Below are 22723 nucleotides of genomic sequence, written 5' to 3' on the forward strand. Positions count from 1 at the left end.
CCCACAAACCTCATTCAAGTGCTCGCCTGAAAGAGCCATCTGTGCTGCTAGCATGAACCAGGAAGCCGTCTCTTAAAGGAGTCATGCGTCTTCTTGCCATCAGCAAGCAAAGCCTATCTGAAAAGATGTGGCTACCAAGAAGCCATTTATTACTCTGTGTCTAGAATCCCTTTTGTTTTTAAGCCTTCTCAGACTTTATGTGGCTGTATCTGCCCCACATTGGCACCATTTGTACTTGGAAGCTCTTCTGTTGTCCCTACCTGGTCCCGCAGCAGCTTATCAAATGATTACTCAGAGGCTATATATTAACTATGATTGTTTGGCCAATGGCTCAGGCTTCTTACTGGCTAGGTCTGCATATAAATGAACCCATTTCTGATAATCTGTGTATTGCCACATGCCCTGTGGCTTATCCATATTGCTCTGGTATCTTACTCCTCTGGCGATTGTTGGCATCTCCTCTTAACTCCGCCTTCTTTTTCCCTGTATCTCTCCTTGGATTTCCCACCTCGCTGTATTCTGCACTGCCATAGGCCAAAGCAATTTTTTCATCAACCAATAAAAGCAGCATATATACACAAGGACATCCCAAATCACTCCCCAGCCCCTATATCTCCCTTTAAATAATCTACTGTCATTTTAAATTATAATCCATAGTAATGTGATCATTTTTCAACTTCTGTTGAAATAATTAATTTCAAGTTTACAGAAAAACCTAAAGAACAATGCAGAAAAGTCACTTTACTCAGATTCACCAACGTCCTTAACAATCTGCTGCTCTGATTTTAGAATTTTTTCTTACTCTCTTTTGCTCTTTCATGAAACAAAAATACATACATACTTTTTCCTAACCCGTTCATAGTTGGGTTACATACATTATGCCCCATTAATAATATTTTAATATATATTATTTCCTAAGAATAAGATTAAAAACTATAGTATTTTGCCAACTTAATTAAATTTATTATTGGCATAATACTTTTGTCCAATCAACAATCTATATTCTAGTTTTTCCCATTGTTTTTGCTATGTTCTTTAGTGTCTTCCCTTCCTCTGATAAAGAATTCAGTTCAGGATCATGCTAACAAACATCACATGACTTTGGTCTTTATTGTAGAACAATTATCTAGCCTTTTTCTTTTCTGATGTTAACACAATTGAAGACCATAGATAAGTTATTTTTAGACTGCTCCTGAGCTGTGTTTGTCATCTCCTTCCCCCAGTTACATTTTGTTTATATATAATTTAGCCAGAGCATTGCAGAAGTAGTCTTCTTCTATCAGTGCCGCTTACCCAGAGTCCAGAAATATATATCTGCTCCATAACTTAAAATCACGTGGTTAACGTTGATTTCTGTCTTTTCTTCCTACCAAGATATTCTTTTTCTCCCTTGTAGTTAGTACCTAAGGGGAAGAAGTGTTTTGGTTGTTTGTTTTTGTTTTTACTTGTATCATACGAATAACATCTTAATCTCTTTTTTTGTTTTTGTTTTTCAAGACACAGGGTTCTCTTGGAGCCTGTCCCCAGAACTAGCTCTGTAGACCAGGCTGTCCTCAACTCACAGAGATCCGCCTGCCTCTGCATCCCGAGTGCTGGGATTAAAGGCGTGTGCCACCACCACCTGGCATCTTAATCATTTTAAAAGTACAATTCAGTACTGTCAAGAACCTTTACAATGGTATATAGTCATCACCACTATCCAGAACTGTTTTTTATCCTGTGAAACTCTATAACCCACTGAACACTCTTCTTTTTTTAATTAATTATTTACTTATTTTACATCCGAACTGCAGTTTCCCCTCCATCCTTTCCTTCCATCCCTCCCACTACCTCCCTCTGATTCACTCCTCCTCTGCACTAAACACTCTTTATTACCCACTCCCATCAACCCTCGGTAACCACTACTCTCCTTTCTGTGTCTTTGAGTTTGACACTACTAGGTACTTGAAGTAAGTGGAATCATGAAACAGTTATCATTTGTGACGTGCTATTTCACTTAGCGTTGTGTCCTCAGATCATAGCCACAGTTGTAGCATGTTAGAATTTCTTTCTTTTCAAGACTGATTAATAATTACATCTATTACATGTGCGCAGCACATTTCATTTATCTATTTTCTGTTCTTAGACACTATTTATTTCTCATTGTGTAACCTAGGGGTGACCTTTACTCTCCTTGTGTTTCTTTTTGCAAAGAAAGCAAATACATGAGTATTTTTTACATTCTTTTCTTTCTACAAAAGATGTTGTCTCTTATAGTCTTTATATTTGGGTTGTTCATTTAATAATATGGCTGGAAAATGACCATATAACAGCTCCAAAAGTCCTTTTTAAATTTATTTATTATGTATATAGTGTTCTGGGCACCAGATCTCATTATAGATGGGTGTGAGCCATCATGTGGTTGCTGGATTGAACTCAGGACCTCCGGAAACAGCAGTCAGTTCTCTTAAACCTCTGAGCCATCTCTCCAGCCCCCAAAGTCCTTCTTTTATCTTTTTTTTAATTTTTGATTTTTGATTTCAATACAGGATTTCTCTGTGAAATAGTCCTGGCTGTCCTGGAACTCACTTGGTAGACCAGGGCTGGCCTCGAACTCATAGAGCTCCTCCTGCCTTTTGCCTCTCAGGGTCTGGGATTATCATCACATACCACCCAGCTCTTCTTCCTTTTTTCATAACTGCCTAAATGTTAGTGTGTATTTAAGTAGGTTACAGTGTTTTAGAATTATGAATAATACTGCCATGAATAAACTATGTATTTGGGGGTGGAATTTTTAATCTATTAATTTGACATTAAGATTTTGCTTGTTATCTTTTTATAAGTTAAATTTTAAATAATTAAATCTATCTTTTTCAACATTTTATACTTGGGTCTTGTCCCATCACAGGTAGATTTAGATGTACATTACCTGGGGAAGGTGGAAAAGATCGACCTTTCAAGGTGTCAGTCAATTTGTATCCCGGGTGAGTTGGCATCTGCTACATGAAGTGCTGACGGGACGGACTTTGCCTGAGGCCACTGGAATTAGACAAGCAATCAGCACTAACCCGGTCCATGCCGTTGACGTGTTGCTACTACATCTGCCCCTCCATGAAGTAGGTGGTTCTGGCTTCTTTCCTCCTTAGAGTGAGTAGTAGAAGCCTTCCTCAGTTAACCTTGTATGTTCCATTCTTTTCATTATTTCATTTGTACCACAATAGCAAGTAAAAATATACATCATTAGCTTAGCTAATCCAGTGAATTATTCTACAGAGATATTTCTAACCGTTATCTTAGGACCTATAAGTCTTGAATAACCTGATATTTCAGATATACTATAAGTCAAATCACCCTTGTTTATAAAAAAGATTGCATATTTTTATACATAGTATCAGATTGTGTTGAAATTACTATTTTTGGGCAGGAGAAGAATCCAGGCTGGAGTCTTTGCCCAGCATACTTGAGGTCCTGCATTTCAGGCTCCTGCATGGGAAAAAGGGAGGAGAGGGGTACTGCTGTTTAAACCACACTACCTTCCATATCCTGGACCTGCATATGTCAAGTAGCTTTGAAACAATTAGTATAGCTATCTGGAAACATTGTAGAAATCGCTTACTCTTTAACATTTTAAAGTTGCGTGCTCTTGTTTTTAAGAAAGGATTTTAAGGGACAAGTGAGGGTAGCACACACACCTTTAATCCAAGAATTTGGGAGGTAGGGGCAGGCAGATCTCTGTGAGTTCAAGGTCATCCTGGTTTAATATAGTGAGCTATAGTCTGCCCAGAGCTACACAGTGAGAAGCTGCCTTAAAAATAATAATAATAAAATATATTGCTTTGTAATGAACAGATTCTGAAAATAGATAATTTCAGAGAAGGATGCTGATGAATTTCTTCGTTAGAATAGCCTTTTGCTTTCATGTGTATTTGTAATTGTAAGTAATCCTGATAAGTTGATTGTCTTTGCTCTCATGTCTCTGTCCTGCTGATTTAAGTATTAGTATTAGAAGGAAAGGATTGAACATGCCATTTTAATTTTTGTAGATATACGCCTGTGGGGCGTTCCTTTTTCTCAGCTCCAGAAGGATATGACCACCCTCTGGGAGGGGCAGGGAAGTATGGTTTGGATTCCTCAATCTGTTCGGACCTGCCATGTGGAAAATGATGCTAAATATTGATGGTAAGGGGAACTAAAACCATATTATGAATTGGGTAGTCAATTCTATATGGGCATGTATGTGTGGTTTTAATTATACAGTTGTATTACTGATGTCTTAAAGTAATACTTGGATATGTATTATGACAGCCTAATAAAACCTTAATATTTTTATTATTTTTCATTGTAAATCCTTTGTGCAGAACCTGTCTGAGAATGATGCTAAACTTGAAACAGGCACATGAAAACATGTAAAAACTCTGGTGTGATCATTTGAGAATTTTATTCTTACCATAACTTACTTGTATTCTCTTTACTTTAAGTCAGCATTTAATTGTAAAATTCAATATGTTAAGAGAAATGTTTGGTCATAGTGGCCATAGCCAGGTGTTCTTGTTGTTCTGAGCATTACTGACTAGTTTCATTTTAAGTGCTTTCCTTCAGATGCTCTCAAGCTGATACATAAGTAAAAGAACAGCATGTTGAACGCCATATGTATGTAGCCATTATTCATTTTGTCAGGGTTTTTCTTTACCGTTGTTAATCTGTCAGTATTTCCTCCTCTCTGCAAATATTTTAGGTCACATTCCAGAACATAATGTTACTTTGTCCCTGCTACATACACCACTAAAACTGGGATGTTTTCTTATTTATTAGCAATATCATTTTTTACATAAGAAAATAAAAATAATAAAATGTATATTCTCCAATTCCCAGTCCAAGATTATATTTCCTTGATGGTCCCAAATATGTCTTTTTCTGCTTAATTGATTCCAATCAGAATGTAAACAAGATTTACACATCACATTCCTTCCACCCTCTTCTTTCTTTTTAAAATTTCATTAACTTCTTACTGAAACTTCTTATTGAAACTGTATTATTATAGAATATCCCCAAATCTGTGTTTGTCTTTGTTTTCTTAGGACTTGTTTTCTCTATCTCCTATATTTTCTGAAATAAGTTATCCCTAGAAGTTTAATTCACTTGTGTAGAAAGTGAAATATATGTGTGTGTATGTATGTGTATATATGTGTTATGCACATACATGTGTGCATATGTATATACACACAGGTGTATGTATTGTGTGTTTTATTTATGTCCTACTTGGAACAGTGAATTTAGAGGTCTAGCCTTTATAAACCCCTGTCAAACTTGGTAGTTACTGATGTATTCATTGCTCATTGCTTCCCAGTCATTTATTACAGTAGGAATTACCAACTGGTGACTTTTCTCATTCTCGTTTGATGTTTCTCATATGGCACAGCCATATAGTTCAGGTTCATCATATTTCTTGCTTAGTAGCTGGAGTTAGCCCTCCCTCCATGTGGATCTTTACAGATCAACACAGTTTCCTCATTTTTTCCTAGTTTTTTGCCATTGTAAACTAATGAGAGATAGTATTTAGCCAGTTCCCTTTATATGTGTATTAGGGGTATTTTAATTAATTTTTAATTTCTTGCTATCTCCAAATATTACTTTACATATATTTAATGTACGTATAAGATAAATTTCTGGAGATGAGACTAGTAAGTCAAGGGTAAATGTTATTTATAATTTTGATCAATATTTCTAGATTCCCTTTGTAAAGGTTTTAAGTGTTTTTTATCTACTAGTCAGAATACTTGTCTCCTTATACATGTGCTGTCGAACTCCTAGATTTTTCCCAGTCAGATTTTCTGTTTTAAATGGGGTTTTGTTTTTTTTTTTTTTTGCTTTGTTTTGTATTTTTGGAAACAGGTTCTTATGTGTGACTCAGCCTGGCCTAAAGCTCACTGTGTGGTCCAATCTGCCTTTGTACTCCAGTCTCAACCTCCTAGCTGTAGGATTATAGGTGTGAACTCCTTACTGTGCCTGACTTAAAACTAAGCAAGACAGTTCTTAACTAATGCGAGGAACCACTTGCATTCATTCTTTCTTACTTTTACATTTATTGTTCCTTTTTAGGCACTAAAGACAGGGCCCAGGGCCTTGATTTTGCTAGTCATACACCTTACCAAACTGTTGGCTTATGCATTTTTTCTTTTTTTAATCTATTTTATGTTTGAGAATTCCATACATATTTAAAATATATTTTGGAGCTGGTGAGATGGCTTAGAGATTATGAGTATTAACTGCTCTTCCAGAGGTTGTGAGTTCAATTCCCAGCAACCACAGGTGGCTCACACCATCTCTAGTGAGATCTGATGCCCTCTTTTGGCATGCAGGCAAACATGCAGATAGAACACTGTATATATAATAAATAAAAATAATAAATTATTTTTTAAAAAAATAAAATATATTTTGACTGTATCCACTCCTTTTTTCCCCACCTCTAATTTCCCTGACACTCCATTCCCATCCCATCTTCATGCCCCCACTTTTTTTAACTAGCCTACTATTTTCAGTTAGTGCTGCCACTGTGTGCAAGGACTTGGGCCATTCTCTGGAGCCGCACAGACCCAGTGAGAAATCACTGTTCACTGTTCCTCTTCCAGCAGCTTTCAGCTGCTGTTAACTCCTCCGCTAGGGCGGGGGCTTCGTAAGTTCCTGAGCCTCCTCTCCCGCCCTTATTGAGGTTTTGATTGATGGTAACCACTGTTGCTGTGAGTGCCACGGCCACGTCACATCCAAAAGGCAGCATTTCGCAGCGCGCCTTCCCATCCTGCAGCTCATACGATTCTCTCTGTCCCCTCTTCTGTGATAGTTCTTGAGCTTTGGGTTGCGGGGAGTTGACACAGATGTCCCTTTTGGGGCTGAGCTCCCAGTCACTTAGGTCAGCACTTCCACTAGTGAAGAGTGCATTCGCTGCTGCCCTCTGCCCAAAGAAGCTTTTGTGACCAAGGTTTATAATTAAACTGTTATTTGTCTTTCAGTCTTTGGAAGGGTGGGCAGTTATTTTGTTTTCATTGATTTCTGTTTGATACACGAAGTTTGCTTGTTGGCACGCGCGCGCGCGCGCGCGCACACACACACACACACACATTCTCGACTTGTAATGTGTGATAAGGCTACTCTCATGTTTTCAAAACCATTCTTATTTTGTTTTGTGCTATAGCCTTTCAAAATACTGTGTCCTCACCCAGTGTGTAAGACAGAATATTTTAGCTAAGATCTTTTTTTTTATGTATACATTATTCTGTCTGTGTGTGTCTGCAGACCAGAAGAGGGCAGCAGACCTCATTACAGATGGTTGTGAGCCACCATGTGGTTGCCGGGAATTGAACTCAGGACCTTTGGAAGAGCAGGCAATGCTCTTAACCACTGAGCCATCTCTCCAGCCCCTTTAGCTAAGATCTTATTTCATCAAACAAATTGGCTTCTGTAAGGTGTGGAGTCTTGCCTTGAACCCAAAAGCATACTATCTACTTCTGTCTTGTTGCTTCGGGACACTAAGGCTTCCCTCACGTACAGTCTGTGTAATCTTGGTATTCCTGGGTATTCTCTGCATTTCATTGCTATTAAATGGGTTTAACATTTAATGGTACTTTTTAAGTAATATAACTGGTTCTTATTTATAAACATGAAGGCTTTTAACTTCTATATGTAACTTTTTCATCTTTCTGCCTTATTGAATTCCATACTTTTATTATAGTATTTTTTCAAGTGATTTTCTTGATGTTTCTATGTTACAGTTATATGGTCTGCACACAGTAACAGATTTGCTTCTCCTTTTATTCTCGTCAGATTATGTTGCCTAGTTTAGGTAGGGTAGTAACAAACATCAGTGATTATCCTCTTTATTCCTCATTTATTCCAGTGTTTCTCTATTAAGTGTTATGCACATATGCATGTTTTTACTATTATTATGTTAGGGACATTTGTTATGTTGTTGTTAAGGAGCACTGCCCAATTTTCATAAGTACTTTGATCAAGAATATATGTTAAGGGCTGTAGAGATAGTTCAGTGGTCCGGCACCCTCATGGCAGCTCTCAACTTGTTCATAACTTCAGTTCCATGAGATCTGGCACCCTCACACAGACAAAATACAATACACATAAAAAATGAAAGTAAATAATTTTTGATTAACCTAATTAATTAAAATATTAGTATCGAGGCCTGTCTCTGATTACATTCATAGTCACATTTACGTACTATAAAATAATTATTTTACCAATATTTTATTTAATGTATAGAATTTTATAAAACAGTTTTAACCACCTCAAACTTTTTATTTCTGTCATTTCCCATACTTTTTATTTTTGTATATTTGTGTTTGTCCTTTTTTTCATGATTAGTGGCTAGCGGTTTAGTCAACTAATTTTTTTAAATTTAGATTTATTTATTTTATTATTTTAAATGTATGGTCGTTTTTTGCCTGCATGTATGTCTATGTTCTACTTGCATGTTTGATGCCCCTGTAGGTCAGAAGAGCATGTCAGATCCCCTGGGACTTGAGTTGCAGATGGTTGTGAAACTCTGTGGGTGCTGGGAATCAAACCCAGGACCTCTATGAGAGCAGCCAGTGTCGTTAGTCACTGAGACATCTCTCCAGATACCAATCTCCGATTCTCCCCCCTCCACGACAGAAAACCTAATTTTTGTTTAATTATTTTAGTTCTTCCAACTTTGTTTTCTATAATTTCTCTTTCGTTTTATAAGATTTTTCTTCTTCGGTTAGCTAAATTAAAGTTACTTTTTTGAACTAATCAGTAATTTTCATTTTTTCCTCATCAGTAAAAATATTCAAAAAACAATGAATTTTCTTTTCTTTTTTTTAAAAAATATTTATTTATTTATTATGTATACAATATTCTGTCTGCATGTATGCCCGCTGGCCAGAAGAGGGCACCAGATCCCATTACAGATGGTTGTGAGCCACCATGTGGTTGCTGGGAATTGAACTCAGGACCTTTGGAAGAGCAGGCAATGCTCTTAACCTCTGAGCCATCTCTCCAGCCCCAATGAATTTTCTTCTAATCACTGTTTGAGCTGTTCTGCACAGCCTCTGAATTGTGTTTTCACTATGTAATTTTCTTGAAACTGCAACTTTCATTTTTATTTCATTTATTTATTTATTTATTTATTTATTAATTATATTTAGTTTATCGAGACAGTGCTTCTCTGGCTGTCCTGGAACTCACTCTGCAGACCAGTCTGACCTCGAACTCACCGAGATCCACCTGCCTCTGCCTCTTGAGTGCTGGGACTGAAGGGGTACATCTCCACTTCCCAGCCTGCTACCTTCATTTGTATTACCCCTGTAGCCATATCATTTGAGAGGCTTTTTAATTTTTATTAACATTTTTATTTACTCCTTCAGGAGACTTCTTAAATTTTAAGTTAAGATCTAACTGCTTTCTGTTTTGCTATAAATTTCAAGTTTCAACATGTTGTTAATCAGAGAATGTGGGAAGTCTTTTTTGTTGTTGTTCTACAGCTTTTAAGACTCAATCCTCAGTTAGTTGAAAACATCTTAATTTTTTTATATATTTTGTGTGTGTGCACATGAATATGTGCTTGTACGAGAGCATAAGTGTGGAGGTGAGAGTCTTCCCGAGATAGGGTCTCACTATGTAGCCCTGACTGACTGTCCTAAAATCCCTCTGTAGACCAGGCTGTTCTGTTGAATTTACAGAGATCCGCCTGCCTCTGCCTCCCAGTGCTGGGATTAAAGGCGTGAGCCACTATGCCCAGCCTGCCCTCTTTTTCCGTCATGTAAGTCCTGGAAATTGAACTCAGCAATCTTATTTACCTTTTCTTTTCTTGCTCTCGCTCTCCCTCCCTCCCTCTCTCCTTCCCTCCCCCTTTTTTGGAAAAAAAACTTTTGAGACAGGGTCTTGATATTTGTCCAAGGTGACTTGAACTCCTAATCCTTAGCCTTCAGAACAGCTTGGATTACTGGCTCAAGGAACCACCCCCCAGCTTTGGGTACTAAGACAGGGTATTGCTGTTACCAGGCCCCTATTATCTCCTGGGTTCAAGTGAGCCTCCTCCTCTGTACTACCACAGCCGGAATACATGTGCATGCCATGCACCTGCCTTGTTTAGAACTTGTTAAGTAGTTTGTGTAGCCTAATAAGCAGTCAGTATTTCTGATTCTTTAATAGTTACTTTTTAAAAAGTATATTTATTTATTAGGATAAAATTAAATATCCATCAAGCTACCCTTTTGATTTTGTCATTTATTTACTTCCCTACTTATCTTTATTCTTTCTTATTTATTAAAAATAAAATTTTTAATTTTCCATTATTATTAGTAGTATTGGGGTTTTTTTTCAATACAGGGTTTCACTGTGTAACAGCCTTGGCTGTCTTGGAACTCATGTTGTAGACAAGCCTGGCCTCAAACTCACAGAAATCCGCCTGTCTCTGCCTCCCAAGTGCTGGGATTAAAGGCGTGGGATGGGCCACCACTGCTGGCTGTGTTTATCATTTTATGTCTCATAATTTCTGCTTTCCGAACGCTGTGACTGTATTGATTAATGTCACTTTCTTCTATCTTTTAGGCAAGTTTGACATTTTATTGAAGGATTGCAGTCTAAGCAGACAATTACAGATCTATATAAGTATATAGATTTTTTAATGTATATGAATATTTTGCCTCCATGGATATCTATGCATAATGTGCATGCCTGGTACCCAAGAGAAGAGAGCATCAGACTCCATGGGACTGGAGTTACGGATGGTTGTGAGCTGCCATGTGGGTTCTGGGAATCGAGCCAGGGTCCTCTGCAAGAGCAGTCCATGCTCCTGTCTGGTGAACCATCTCCAGCCCCATAGACACATCCTGATATATCATAAGATAGTTTTACTTTGTTAGGTCAGTAGTGCTTGTTTTATTTTGTTGGTTGTTTTCTTTCTGCTTAGTAGATTAATTTAGCCAGATTGATAGTAAGTTCTTGCTTTCACAAATTATATCATTTCCCCCACCTCATTGCCTTTAAAGGGTATATCTTCTGTGTTATGTTTGTTTTTTTTTTTGAGACAGGGTTTTATGTAAATCAGGTTGGCCTTCAACTCTTGATACTCAGGTGTACACGAAGTGCTAGAATTACAGGCCAAAGTGCCCAGCTGTGTTTTATGATATTTGCAATACAAGAAAGACCTTTTCCTCCTCCTTCTTTCTTCTGTTTCTGTCATTGTTTGTGTGTTTTTTACTAGGGTATCAATATTTACCCCTGGTTGGCCTGGAACTTGCTATATAAACCAGGTTAGCCTTGAACTCATGACAATATACCTTCCTCTGCCTCCCAAGGGCTGGGATTAATGGTATGTTCTGGTTTGACAGCAAGTGCCTTCACCTGCTAAGCCTTTTTACCAGCCCCAATTTTGCCTACATTTTTTAACTTGGCTTTTAATAAGTCATATCTATTATATATGTGGTACAATTGTTGAGTTTATTCTACTTATTATATTTGTTTCTAATGGTCTTACATCTTTAGCGCATGTGCTAGTTGTGCTTCATTCTTTCACCTGTGTGTACCATTTGAGTTCATCTTATGTCTGTCATTAAATATGTTAGTGCTTACTACCAGGCCTTTCACTCAAGTGTGGCCTATAACCTGTTGATTTTAGTTCATCCTCCAGTTGTTTCTTCCAGAAGGGTTCATCTGAGTGAAAGTTGAGTTTGCGCATTATTGTGTTTATTTCTAAAGAAGACTGGGGCAGGAGGATTGCTGAAAATTCTAGAGCAGCCAGGCGGTGGTGGCACATGCCTTTAATCCCAGCACTTGGGAGAAAGAGGCAGGTCAATCTCTGTGAGTTCGAGGCCAGCCTGGCCTGATAGGCACCAAAGCTACAGAGAAATCTTGTCTCAAAAAAAAAGAAAGAAAGAAAGAAAGAAAGAAAGAAAGAAGAAAGGAGGAAAGAAAGAAAGAAAGAAGGAAGAAAGAAGAAAGAAGGAAGGAAGGAAGGAAGGGAAAGAAAGAAAGAAGGAAAGAAAAGAAAGAAAGAGAAAGGAAAGAAAATCCTAAAATCCTAGAGCAGCCTGAGTTACAGAGTGAGTTCTAGACCATTTGGTACTACCTAGTGGGCCCTTGTCTTGAAAAACTGAATGAGAAAGAATTTTAATGTGCAGCCAGCGTTCCTTACTGTACCTTTTGGTATGTGTTTACTATATTAATTACTTAGATCTGCCTTAAGTTTTTTTCTTTACATTTACTTACGTGTGTGTATATGGATGTGTCTGAATGAGCTCATGCCATGGTGTATGTGATGGTCAGAGGAGAGTGTGTGAGAGTTGGTTTTCCATCCACCATCTGGGTTCTTGGGATAGAATTCAGACCATCAGGTGGTGGCAGGCCCCTTTACTTGCTGAGCTAGCTCACCAGCTCTCTTCCTTGAATTCTAAAGTATTTGCTCTTAGGTATTTCCATGATTTCATTAAGATCTTTTTAGTAGGTAATGGTGGCACACACCTTTAGTCCTAGCACTAGGGAGGCAGGGACAGGCAGATCTCTATGAGTTCAAGGCCTATATAGTGAATGCCATGCCATCCAAGAATACATGGTGAGACCCTGGCTTAAAAAAAAAGAGAAAAAGAAATTTAATAGCGTTTCACCCTTAAGAAATGTTAAATTTCATTTTCATCTTTTGTCATATTGTCTGTTTAGATTGTCAGATGTAATGCACTGCTTTTGGGTATTTTTTGTTTGAGAAAAGACTCTCACTGTATAGAATAGCCCAAGTTGTTCTGAAACTGTCCTCCTACCTCAGCCTTTGAAGTGCTAGGATTATAAGATGTGCCTCTGCATCGAGCTTTACAGTTTTTATATACTGTCTTTGCATGAATGCTTACTTTTTTGTAGCTCATATTTGCATGAAATGTATTCACTCAAACCTCTGGTAGAAGATGTAGGAAGAATGTTAGTTGCACTTTAGCATCAAGATGAGTTTCCAGGTTTCTCTTGTTGAAGGCTCCATCCAGAAGGGGGGAATGGAGTCATTCTTTAAACTACATCTTCATCTCCCATGCTTTCCAGTAACTTCCATGATTTAACTGTTGCAAGTTGCTCTTCATTTGCAGCTTTCCTACACAATTATTTCAAAATAAGAAATTAAAAATGCTTCATTTATAATTTTAAATTATATTTAAAGATTAATCAGTTTAAATTAATTTTATTATTTATTTATTTATTTACTTACTTACTTATCTTTTTATTTTAGATTTTGAGACTGGGTTTCTCTGTGTAGCCCTGGTTATCCTAGAACTCACTCTCTAGACCAGACTATCCTGGAACTCACAGAGATCCACTTGTGTCTGCCTCCCTAGTGCTGGCATTAAAAGCATGCGCTACCACCGCTAGGCTGAGACTATGATTTTAAACCACTCTCCTAACACTCTGATGACACATTCTTATGCCTCCTTTTTCTTTCCCATTCTGGAGATCCATTCCATCTCAGTACCAAACATGATCTTTAAGCTAAGATTCTTTCTCTCTGGGAATGAAAATATACTGTTTCCCCATAGAGTCTTTGTATTTCCTGTCATTCTGCAGTTGTCTACATTCAGATATGACTTCTGGTATAGATTTTGCTAGTCCTGAATACTTGGGCTGTATTTACTTACAGTGTGGCATTTTCTGGGCTTTTTATCTCCTGGTTTTATCAAAATGTACTTTTATTAATATTCTATTTGTTGCTCTGTACAGTATCTAGGAAAAAGATGAGGAAATGGGACTAAATTACTGTTATGTTTCTACCAGAACTTGAAAGTTTAGCTTTCAAAATTATTAAGAAGGGGTTTCTAAATAATCTATTGGCCAAACAAACCACCAAGGAAATTTGAGTTTTGAACAGAATGATAATTAGTAATATATACCAAAAGTGGTATGATTGATTGAAGCTTAGAAAGAATTTAAAACTTTACTGACCTGTTAGAACAGAAGAAAAGCATCAGTAACTGGAGTATTTATCTTAAAATGTTAGAAAATTAAACACAAAGACACTAGAAGGAAACAAGAAATAAAAACAGGAGTTAATAAAATAAAAAGGAGTTTAAGCCTGCTGGTAGGGAGACTTACTGGGTTCTTAAGAAAGATAGTGACGTGATCGTATTTGTTTTCCAGAAAGAGACCTCTGGCAGCAGTTTGGAAAATAGATAGAGGAGAAAAGCTTTTCTGAGAAGCCAGTAGGGGCTTCTCAATCACTAGCTCAGGTAAGAGACGCTGACGCTCTGATGTGGGATGGAGAGGAAAGGCTTAAGAGCCATGTCCACAAAAGCAGAACTTTGGGTGTAGTTTCTGGCACATGGAACTGACTAGAAACAGACCAGAAACTACTAAGCTTTTAAAGAAATTATACTTACAAATAAACTATAAGCCTGGTATATCAAATCTATCAAGAGTTCATCCAAAGAAGCAGAACTGTTAGGAAATACATAGAGTCAGTTTGTACAGTTGTGATAAAGCCGATCTGAAATCCTTAGAGAAAGTGACAAGAATAGCGATCTTGGACATAATCCAAGCTGCTCTCTGTAGGTGGAGCTGCTTCTTTCCTTCTCTCGGGCTCATCCACATGGTCCTAAATAATGTCCTTTATGTTCAGTCACCTAATTATGAACTTTGATTACATCTATAAAATAACTTCTCAGCAACGCCTATATTAGTGTTTGATTGAAATAAATAAAAACTAATAGCCTAGCCAAGTTGGTACTCTAAGAAAAAAATAAGCTGAGTGTAATAGACTTAAGCCTAGTTAGACTCAAGAGGCTGAGGCAAAATTTATATATTCTTGTAAGTTTAAGGCCAGCCTGTACTACATAGTGAGTCTGAGAGACACTTGAGCTACAGAACAAGTAAGACTCTGCCTTTTTTTTTTATTTTCTTACTTATTTATAAGCCCTATCAATAGTTGCCTGAATTTTTCTATAATCTTTTTAGTCATTGAAACAAGTTTAGGAGCAGTACCATATATGTTCTAAACTAGTTTTTTGTCTAGCATTTTTTTTTTGGTCTGAAAGTCTGTAGAGGTGAGTGCTGAAAGATAGAATGCTAGACCAAACATGATGACTCACCTGTGATCCCAGGACTCGCGTGAACGGGATCCAGAGTTTAAGGTCACCCTAAGATACACAGAGAGTTTGAGGTCAGCCTGGGCTAAATAAGGAGACCTTGTCTTTTAAAGCAAACAGTGCCTAGTGTGGTACTGCTTGCCTGCAATTCTAGCTCTTAGAGGGCCGGCTGGGCTGCATAATGTGAGTCTTTAGGAGAGATAGCATAGACGGAAACAGAAAGGGGAGGATAAAGTCATGAGGAATTATAGCATTTAAGAAAACAGTGAGCCAAGAGTTGCTGTTACATGCAGTATGGGAACAAAAAAAAAAAAAAGTAAAATCCAGTTCACAGTTGAAGTCAACAAAAGTGTATTCAATTAAACGAGACCTTTTGCAGTAAAAGAATAGCAAGAAAGAATATCAGTGCTGTGGTTTTTAGTCACTGTCGTGTGTTCTAACTTCTTTTCTTCTTACAGGTTTCAGTCTACATGCTACTTCCTTAAGAAGCAGTGTTTGACACCCTTCTCCCCCAGTCCAGCCACCCCCAAGTCTGAGTTAGGTATTTGTCTTATATATTCCCACAGCACAGTGTACTCCCCCTATAATGGCATGTTCCTCCCTGAGATATTTGCTTTCTGTTCTGCGTCTCCTATGGAAATGGACATAGAGTGTTGTCGTTCACCATTATATGCTCCATGCCTAGCATAACTCACACCAAGCAAAGAATGACCACATCCAAGAGCATGGAAAAGGAATGCTCAAAAGGCTTGGAAAGCAGAAACATTTGCAGGACGAAGTGATAGCCAAGCTGAATAAACAGTGTAATATAGGGAAAAGATTTGCAGTTTAGGTTGAAAGGCAGATACCCAGGAATAAATTTTCCGAAGTTTGTAAAATACAAAAATTTTACTGAAAGATGTGAAACAAACTTCAAACGAAAAAAAGAAAAGAAAAATGTTGTATTTATTTAGAAATCCTAAGATATACGTTATCCCAAAATAAACTTTTAAGTATAACACTAATTAAAACCCAAATGGTCTATGTTAAGATACTTCATAAGTCTGTTTGGTATTGTCTTTTGGTATTGAAACAGTGTTTCACTAAATAGCCCAGGGGGTCCTAGACTCCACATAGAGCAGAGTGCTCTCTGCCTCCCAAGTGCTGGGATTAAAGGTTGCACCTTCACACAAAGCTTGATAAGTCTGTGTTTGTATTGAAGGATAAATGATCACGAGAAACCAACACAATTTTAAAGAAAAAGGAATTAATTACCTTCTTAATTGTGAAACTCTAACCGTTATATACAGTGCTGTAAGTGCAGCGACAGATTAATAACTCGGAGAGAGAACCTAGAAACAAAGCAGCTGTGTGTTTATGAAAACTTTGTAAACGTCTGAGTTGGCATTTCAAGTTAATGGGGAGAAGGAAAATAATAAATTATATTTAACAGTTATAAACATTTTGAAAAAATATTTGGATCCAGCTGGGTGGTGGTGGTACAAGCCTTTAATCCCAGTTCTTGGGAAGTAGAGGCAGGTGGATCTCTAAATTTGATGTCAGCCTGGTCTCCGGAGTGATTTCCAGGATGGCATTTGTCCCATTGTCCAGCATTTGTAATCCCATTATTGGGGTGTCAAAGCGGAGAGGATCCCTGGTGCTTGCTGGCCAGACATTCTACTGCATCAGTAGACACCAGATTCCTGGAAATACCCAACAAAAACTCAAGTGGGGAAGACACCTGACACTGTCTTCTGCCCCCCACATGTGCATGCACACACTCACACATGTGTGCACATACTCACACATGCACACACACACACACACACACACACACACACTCGCCTAAGCAAAAAAACCCAAAAGACAGAAAAGTAAACTGTCAAAAGTTGGAGTTTATATAAATCCACCAAGTTAAAATAATAAAAGCAATTCATAGAACAGAGCTTTATAGACTATAAGGAAACAGAAGAATGGGTAGTTCTCAAAGAAGAAGAACCAATGACTAATACACAGATTCTCAAATCCACTAATAATCATGAGATTACCAGTAGAATCAATCAAGGTACCATTTCACACAACCAATCTGTACAGGTTTTTAAGTCTTATAAAATCATCACATGCCTATAATCCAACTACTTGGGTCATCAGATCTCAAGTTCAAACGCTAGCTTGTGCAGCAAGTAAGACTCAGCCTCAACAAAAACTCACGCCTTTAATCCCAGCACTCGGGAGGCAGAGGCAGGTGGATATTTGTGAGTTCGAGGCCAGCCTGGTCTACAGAGGGAGTTCCAGGACAGGCTCCAAAGCTACAGAGAAACCCTGTCTCGAGAAAACAAAATATATATATATAGAAGGCAGCAAATGTTGGTGAGGAACTCACATGGTTTAAAAATATGCTTTTAATATAACTATTTTAAAGAATAGTTTTTTGTTGGGTTGGTTTGTTGAGGGTTCTTTTTAATTTGGTTTGGGTTTGGGTTGTTTTAAATTTAGAGACAAAATCTAACATAGGCCAAGCTGTTTCTACAGAGAGTTCCAGGATAGCCAAAGGTACACAGAGAAATTCTGTCTCAAAAAACAATAATAATAACAACAAAATTTGTGACATCTTAATAGAATGAACATAGTGCCTGAAACTTTAAATGTTTCTCCCCTTCTAAGCTTTATTAAGATGTGATTGACAAGGCTGTGTATGTTTAAGGCATACAATATGTTCCAGGGTTGGAGAGATGGCTCAGTGGTGAAGAGCACTGTTTGCTCTTCCAGAGGACCTGGGTTCAATTCCAGCACCCACATGGCAGCTCACAACTGTCTGTAACTCTAGTTCTAGGGACCTGACCCTCATGGCAAAATGCCAATGCATATAAAATAAAAAAAGATATGTTCCATATGGAATCATCACCATCTGCAGCACCCCAATACCTCACATATTAGTCACATTTGTGTTCGCTTCTGAGACCATTTGAGACCTACACAGTGAATATGCATACAAATATATATATATAATGTATATATATATATATATATATATATAGTGTATTAGTTAAGTTCACCATACTACACATTAGTTCTTAGAACTTAACCAATACCTGAACATCTGTGCTCTTTGATCTGTGTGTCTTCATTTTTCCCGCCTCCAATCCTCCTAGTAGTGTGGTAACTACCATTCTGCCATTTCTAAGTTTGGATTCTAAAATTCCACTTCTAGGTAAAACCAAATAATAATTGCCTTTTTGTGCCTGGTTTATTTCATTGAATATACATAGCCTCTAGATTCATCCATGTTGTCAAAAAAAATAACAGGACTTCCTTCTTTTTTAAGGAATAATAAACTCACACACAACACAATTTTTAAAATCTATTGATGTGTCAGTAGCTATAGGTTGTTGGTGTATCTTAGCCATTCTGAATAGTTCTGCAATGAAAACGGAAATGCAGATGTCTCTTTGACATAGTGATTTTTAATTTGCCTTCAGTATAAAACCAGAAATAAGATTTCTGTACCATAAGTAGTTAAATTAAGTAATTTTAAGGGTACATATATAACCACAGCCTTGTACATGTTAAGCAGATGTTCTACCGCTGACCTGCATGCCCAACAGTTTATAATATTTAAGTAACTTTATACGTTTTCCACAATACCTGTACCAAGGATTTACTTGTTTATTGCCAGTAAAATGTATTAATAATGTAAAATTAATGTTACTGTGAACAATAATAAGAACTGAGAAGTGTTGTTCTGGTTACCTTACTTGTTAAATATCCTTTTTTTTGTTGCTGTGCGGTTTTAATTTTACAACCCTTGTACCTGTTTACTACACTAAACTAAACAAAAGTTTACTAAAGTTGAAATTAACTAGAGTAGGCTGGTACTGAGCAATGTAAATACCACAGGAAAACGGGGTTCAGGTGTCTCCGTAGATAGTCACCTGCTCCCAGGCTTGGTCACCTGAGTTTGATCTCTGGGACCCACAAGATAGAGAAAGAAAACTGATTCCTGCAAGTTGTCCTCTGACCTCCACATGCACACTATGGTGCATGCACGTGCATGTATACACACACAGCGCACGCACACACACACACACACACACACACACAAATAATAAATGAATGAATGAATGAATAAATAAATGTTTTGGATTTTTTTAAAGGAAATACTACAGAGCTGATCCAGTGAGGAGAGGCATCTACTGCCAGGCTGGTGACACCTAGGCACACCAAATCGATAGATCAGAGTTTAGGAAGTACCGCAAAGGGGGTGCTGAGTGCAGTGGGCCGTGCAGAGGAGCCATTGCGCTCTCAGTGTCTGAGAAGCACTTCCTAAGGAGATGACAGGTGGGGGAAAGAAAAAGCTGGCATTGGAGAGGAGCATGGAAAAAGGACTCTAATTAATCTTTAAACCTGTGACCAAAGGTGTGTTGAGAGAAATTGTTCAGTGACATTTGGTACCCGAACTCTCAGTTAAGCAGGTAAACTTACTGTATTTTACTAATCTAAGACTCAGCGTTTTTTCCCCCCCACATTCAACTTCTCTGAGATTGGGCACTGTCTTAGAATTAATGATTTGTCCCAGTTTGATTTCTTTTTATTGGTATTTGTCGTATTGCTGTCAGTGGCACCTTAGAATTCAATTAAATTCAGAGAAATTGGCCCATTTTGAGGTAACCCCATTAACTGCTTCGATTTTATTGTTGTAATTCATATGTGTAAGAAGCATCCTGTCCCTTAGGTAGAGTTTGGTTTGTCAGGATTGGGGCTCAGGGGTACTAGGGACTAATCTGGGGCCTGTTGCATGCTAAGAACATACTACCACTGAGCCACATCCAAAACCTTCTCCAAGCATTTTATGTTGTTTTCTCACATAAATTCCCACTGTAGAACTGAGTGCAGTAGTGCACAATTATAATTATGTCCATGTGGGCTGAGGTGGGAGGGTCACTTGAGCGTACTAGCTCAGAATGAGCCTGGGTAACAGAGTGACCGACTCCATTTCAAAATATACTCCCCCAAACACAGTTATAAATTAGCATATACCCCAAACGGAGTAGTACAGAGACCAAAGGCCATTTGCCAAAGCTCCACATGAGCCTTACTTAAATGTTAAATTCTGGTTCCACAGTTTATGAGTGTGATGTAACTATACTGCATCACTTAAGAAGCAGGTTCTTGAAAGGCAAGTCTTACACCTTAGACATCTTAGCTTCAAACAGATTATTTTACAGAAAGTAACTCAGTGGTAGGGCATTTGCTTAAAGTGTAAATTCCTGGGTTCCTTCAAAACAAAAACTTTTTAAGATTTTTCAATAAAAAGTAGCTTTCTCTAAAACGTTCTTTATCAAGCCAGGCATAGCAGCAAATGCTTGTTGCCCCGTCTATTTAGAATATATCTAACAGACAAACTAAACATTTGTGGATAATAAATCTTTTTTTTAAATATTTATTTATTTATTATGCATACAATGTTCTGTCTATGTGCATGCCTGAAGGCCAGAAGAGGGCACCAAACCTCATTACAGATGGTTGTGAGCCACCATGTGGTTGCTGGGAATTGAACTCAGGACCTTTGGAAGAGCAGGCAATGGTCTTAACCACTGAGCCATCTCTCCAGCCCCTAGATAATAAATCTTAAATCTATTTTAAAATAATTCTTTGGTATACTGTTATTTCCCCTTTTGTTAAACATGAAAAGAAATTGCACACTAATGGATGTGTTTAATTTTACATAAGGATTTAAATCTTCTCTGGGCATAGTGGTACATACCTATAATCCTAGCACTTGAAAGGAACATCAGGAGTTCAAAGTTATCTTCATCTATATAATAAGTTCCAGACCAGCCAGGGGGAAAAAAATTTTAGTCTTACCTGAGTATTTGATGCTGCAGGACATAGAAAATAGTGTTTTTCAGAGCTGATCAATATTTTAATTTTATAATCACCAAAGCTGAGAATGTGGCTTAGTATAAATATGCAGATTCATCACAGGCTGGATACTCAATTTTCAGTCATTGAGCCAGAAGCCTTTTATTGTTGCCAAAATTTTCACAGTCCCCATATTCAGTCAGACTCACAGTTTATTGTGATCAATGCTAGGGTCGTCCAGGCAGTCTGTCCTCATGTTAGAACAGCGTGGTGGTGGTAAGAATATCAGTGCAGCCTGCAGATAGGTTTCTTGACTCTTCTGTTTGACCAGGCTGGCCTAGAACTCACAGAGATCTGGCTTTCTCTGCTTCCAAAGTGCTGGCATTAAAGGCATGCAGTACCACCACTGGCTTGAGTGTGCCTTTCAAACTTGACTTACTGTGTGGTCCTTTTGAGATCACACTTGATTGTTGTCTTAGACATTCTTTTGTCAAGTAATTCAAAAACATTAATAGACAACAAGAAGAAGAAGAAGCTAACATCAGGGCAAAGAGGTGAACGAAACTGCCTCCAAGTGGTGGTGGGGATATTACTCTAAAACACAAATTAGCTAAAGACACTGTAAAATACAGTAAGTGGTAAATGAAAAATTCACATGGAAAACAACAACAGATCCCAGCCCAGAAACAACAAAAAGATTATAAAATAAAACAAAATGACAGAATGGGCAGGGTTGAGGCACAGGGATAAAAAGTTGGAGGTCATTCTCTGCTACATTGAGTTGAAGGCCAGCCTGGTGTACATGAACCCTCTCCTGGAAAAGTATAAACTTCAACCACACACCTAGAAAATAGGAAGGCGGAACACATCCCCATAGATTCAGAAACCCTTATCTGAAGGGTCAGTGGAGTGATGCCTGGCTCTCCCATCTTAGCCTCAGATGGTGATTTTAGCAGGTTCTCTCCTGGTTTTACACCATAAGAACCAAGTCTCAACTTGCTCTTTCAGGTGTTTGGTTATTGACTCCTTGGGAGCCTCCCAGTCAGGGCAGAGGTCCATTTCTCAATTTTTTTGTTGTTGTTGTTTGGTTGGGTTTTTTGTTGTTGTTCTTTGTTTTTTCTGGCTTTTTAAACATTTATTTATTTAGTGTATATGTATGTACATATGCATGCACTCATGTACACACTCATGTACACGTCATAGTGCACATGTAGAGATCCAAGGACAACCTACAAGAATCAGTTAGTTCTCTACCTCCGCCTTGTGGGCTCCAGGGATTCAATTCAGATCATCAAGGCTTGACTTCAAGTGCCTTTACCCTCTAAGTCATCTTGCTGACCCAAAAGTCTCTTGATTTTTTTTGTGATTTTTTTTATTTAAAAAGTTTCCATCTCCTCCCCTCTTCCTCCCCCTTCCCTCCCCTCCCCTCCCCCATACCCTCCCTCCCTCCCTTTTCAGGCCAAGGAGCCATCGGGGTTCCCTACTCTATGTTAAGACCAAGGTCCTCCCAACTCCCCCCAGGTCCAGGAAGGTGATCAAGGAGGGATGGCTCAGCCGTTAAAGGCTAGGCTCACAACCAAAAATATAAGTCTCTTGATTTTTTGACATAATCATTCATAGCTCTATTTTTCCTTCTTGGGACTGCCTTTGCTGTAATCTAACCATTCTGGTAAGTTGCAAGCTATTTTCATTTTCATTTTATTCTAAGAATTCTTCCAATTACACCCTGATTTTTCCAGTGACCCTATTGGTCATTCAAGCACATATTGTTTAATTTCCATGTACTTGTAGTTTCTGTTGCTATTGATGTCCAATTT

At 37.9% G+C, this 22723-nt stretch overlaps 1 protein-coding gene across 1 annotated transcript in view; it reads left to right on the forward strand.

Annotated features, from left to right (window-relative positions):
• Positions 1–22723, forward strand: part of LOC119816944 (protein argonaute-3-like) — a 93876-nt gene that overhangs the window by 22885 nt on the left and 48268 nt on the right. Inside the window, 5 exon segments of the mRNA XM_038334045.1 lie at positions 2898–2947; positions 2950–3083; positions 3085–3095; positions 4023–4081; positions 4084–4158. Of these exon segments, the coding sequence (XP_038189973.1) occupies positions 2898–2947; positions 2950–3083; positions 3085–3095; positions 4023–4081; positions 4084–4158 (329 nt within the window).

Source organism: Arvicola amphibius, chromosome 6, assembly GCF_903992535.2.
Source record: "Arvicola amphibius chromosome 6, mArvAmp1.2, whole genome shotgun sequence".
Classification (NCBI taxonomy): domain Eukaryota; kingdom Metazoa; phylum Chordata; class Mammalia; order Rodentia; family Cricetidae; genus Arvicola; species Arvicola amphibius.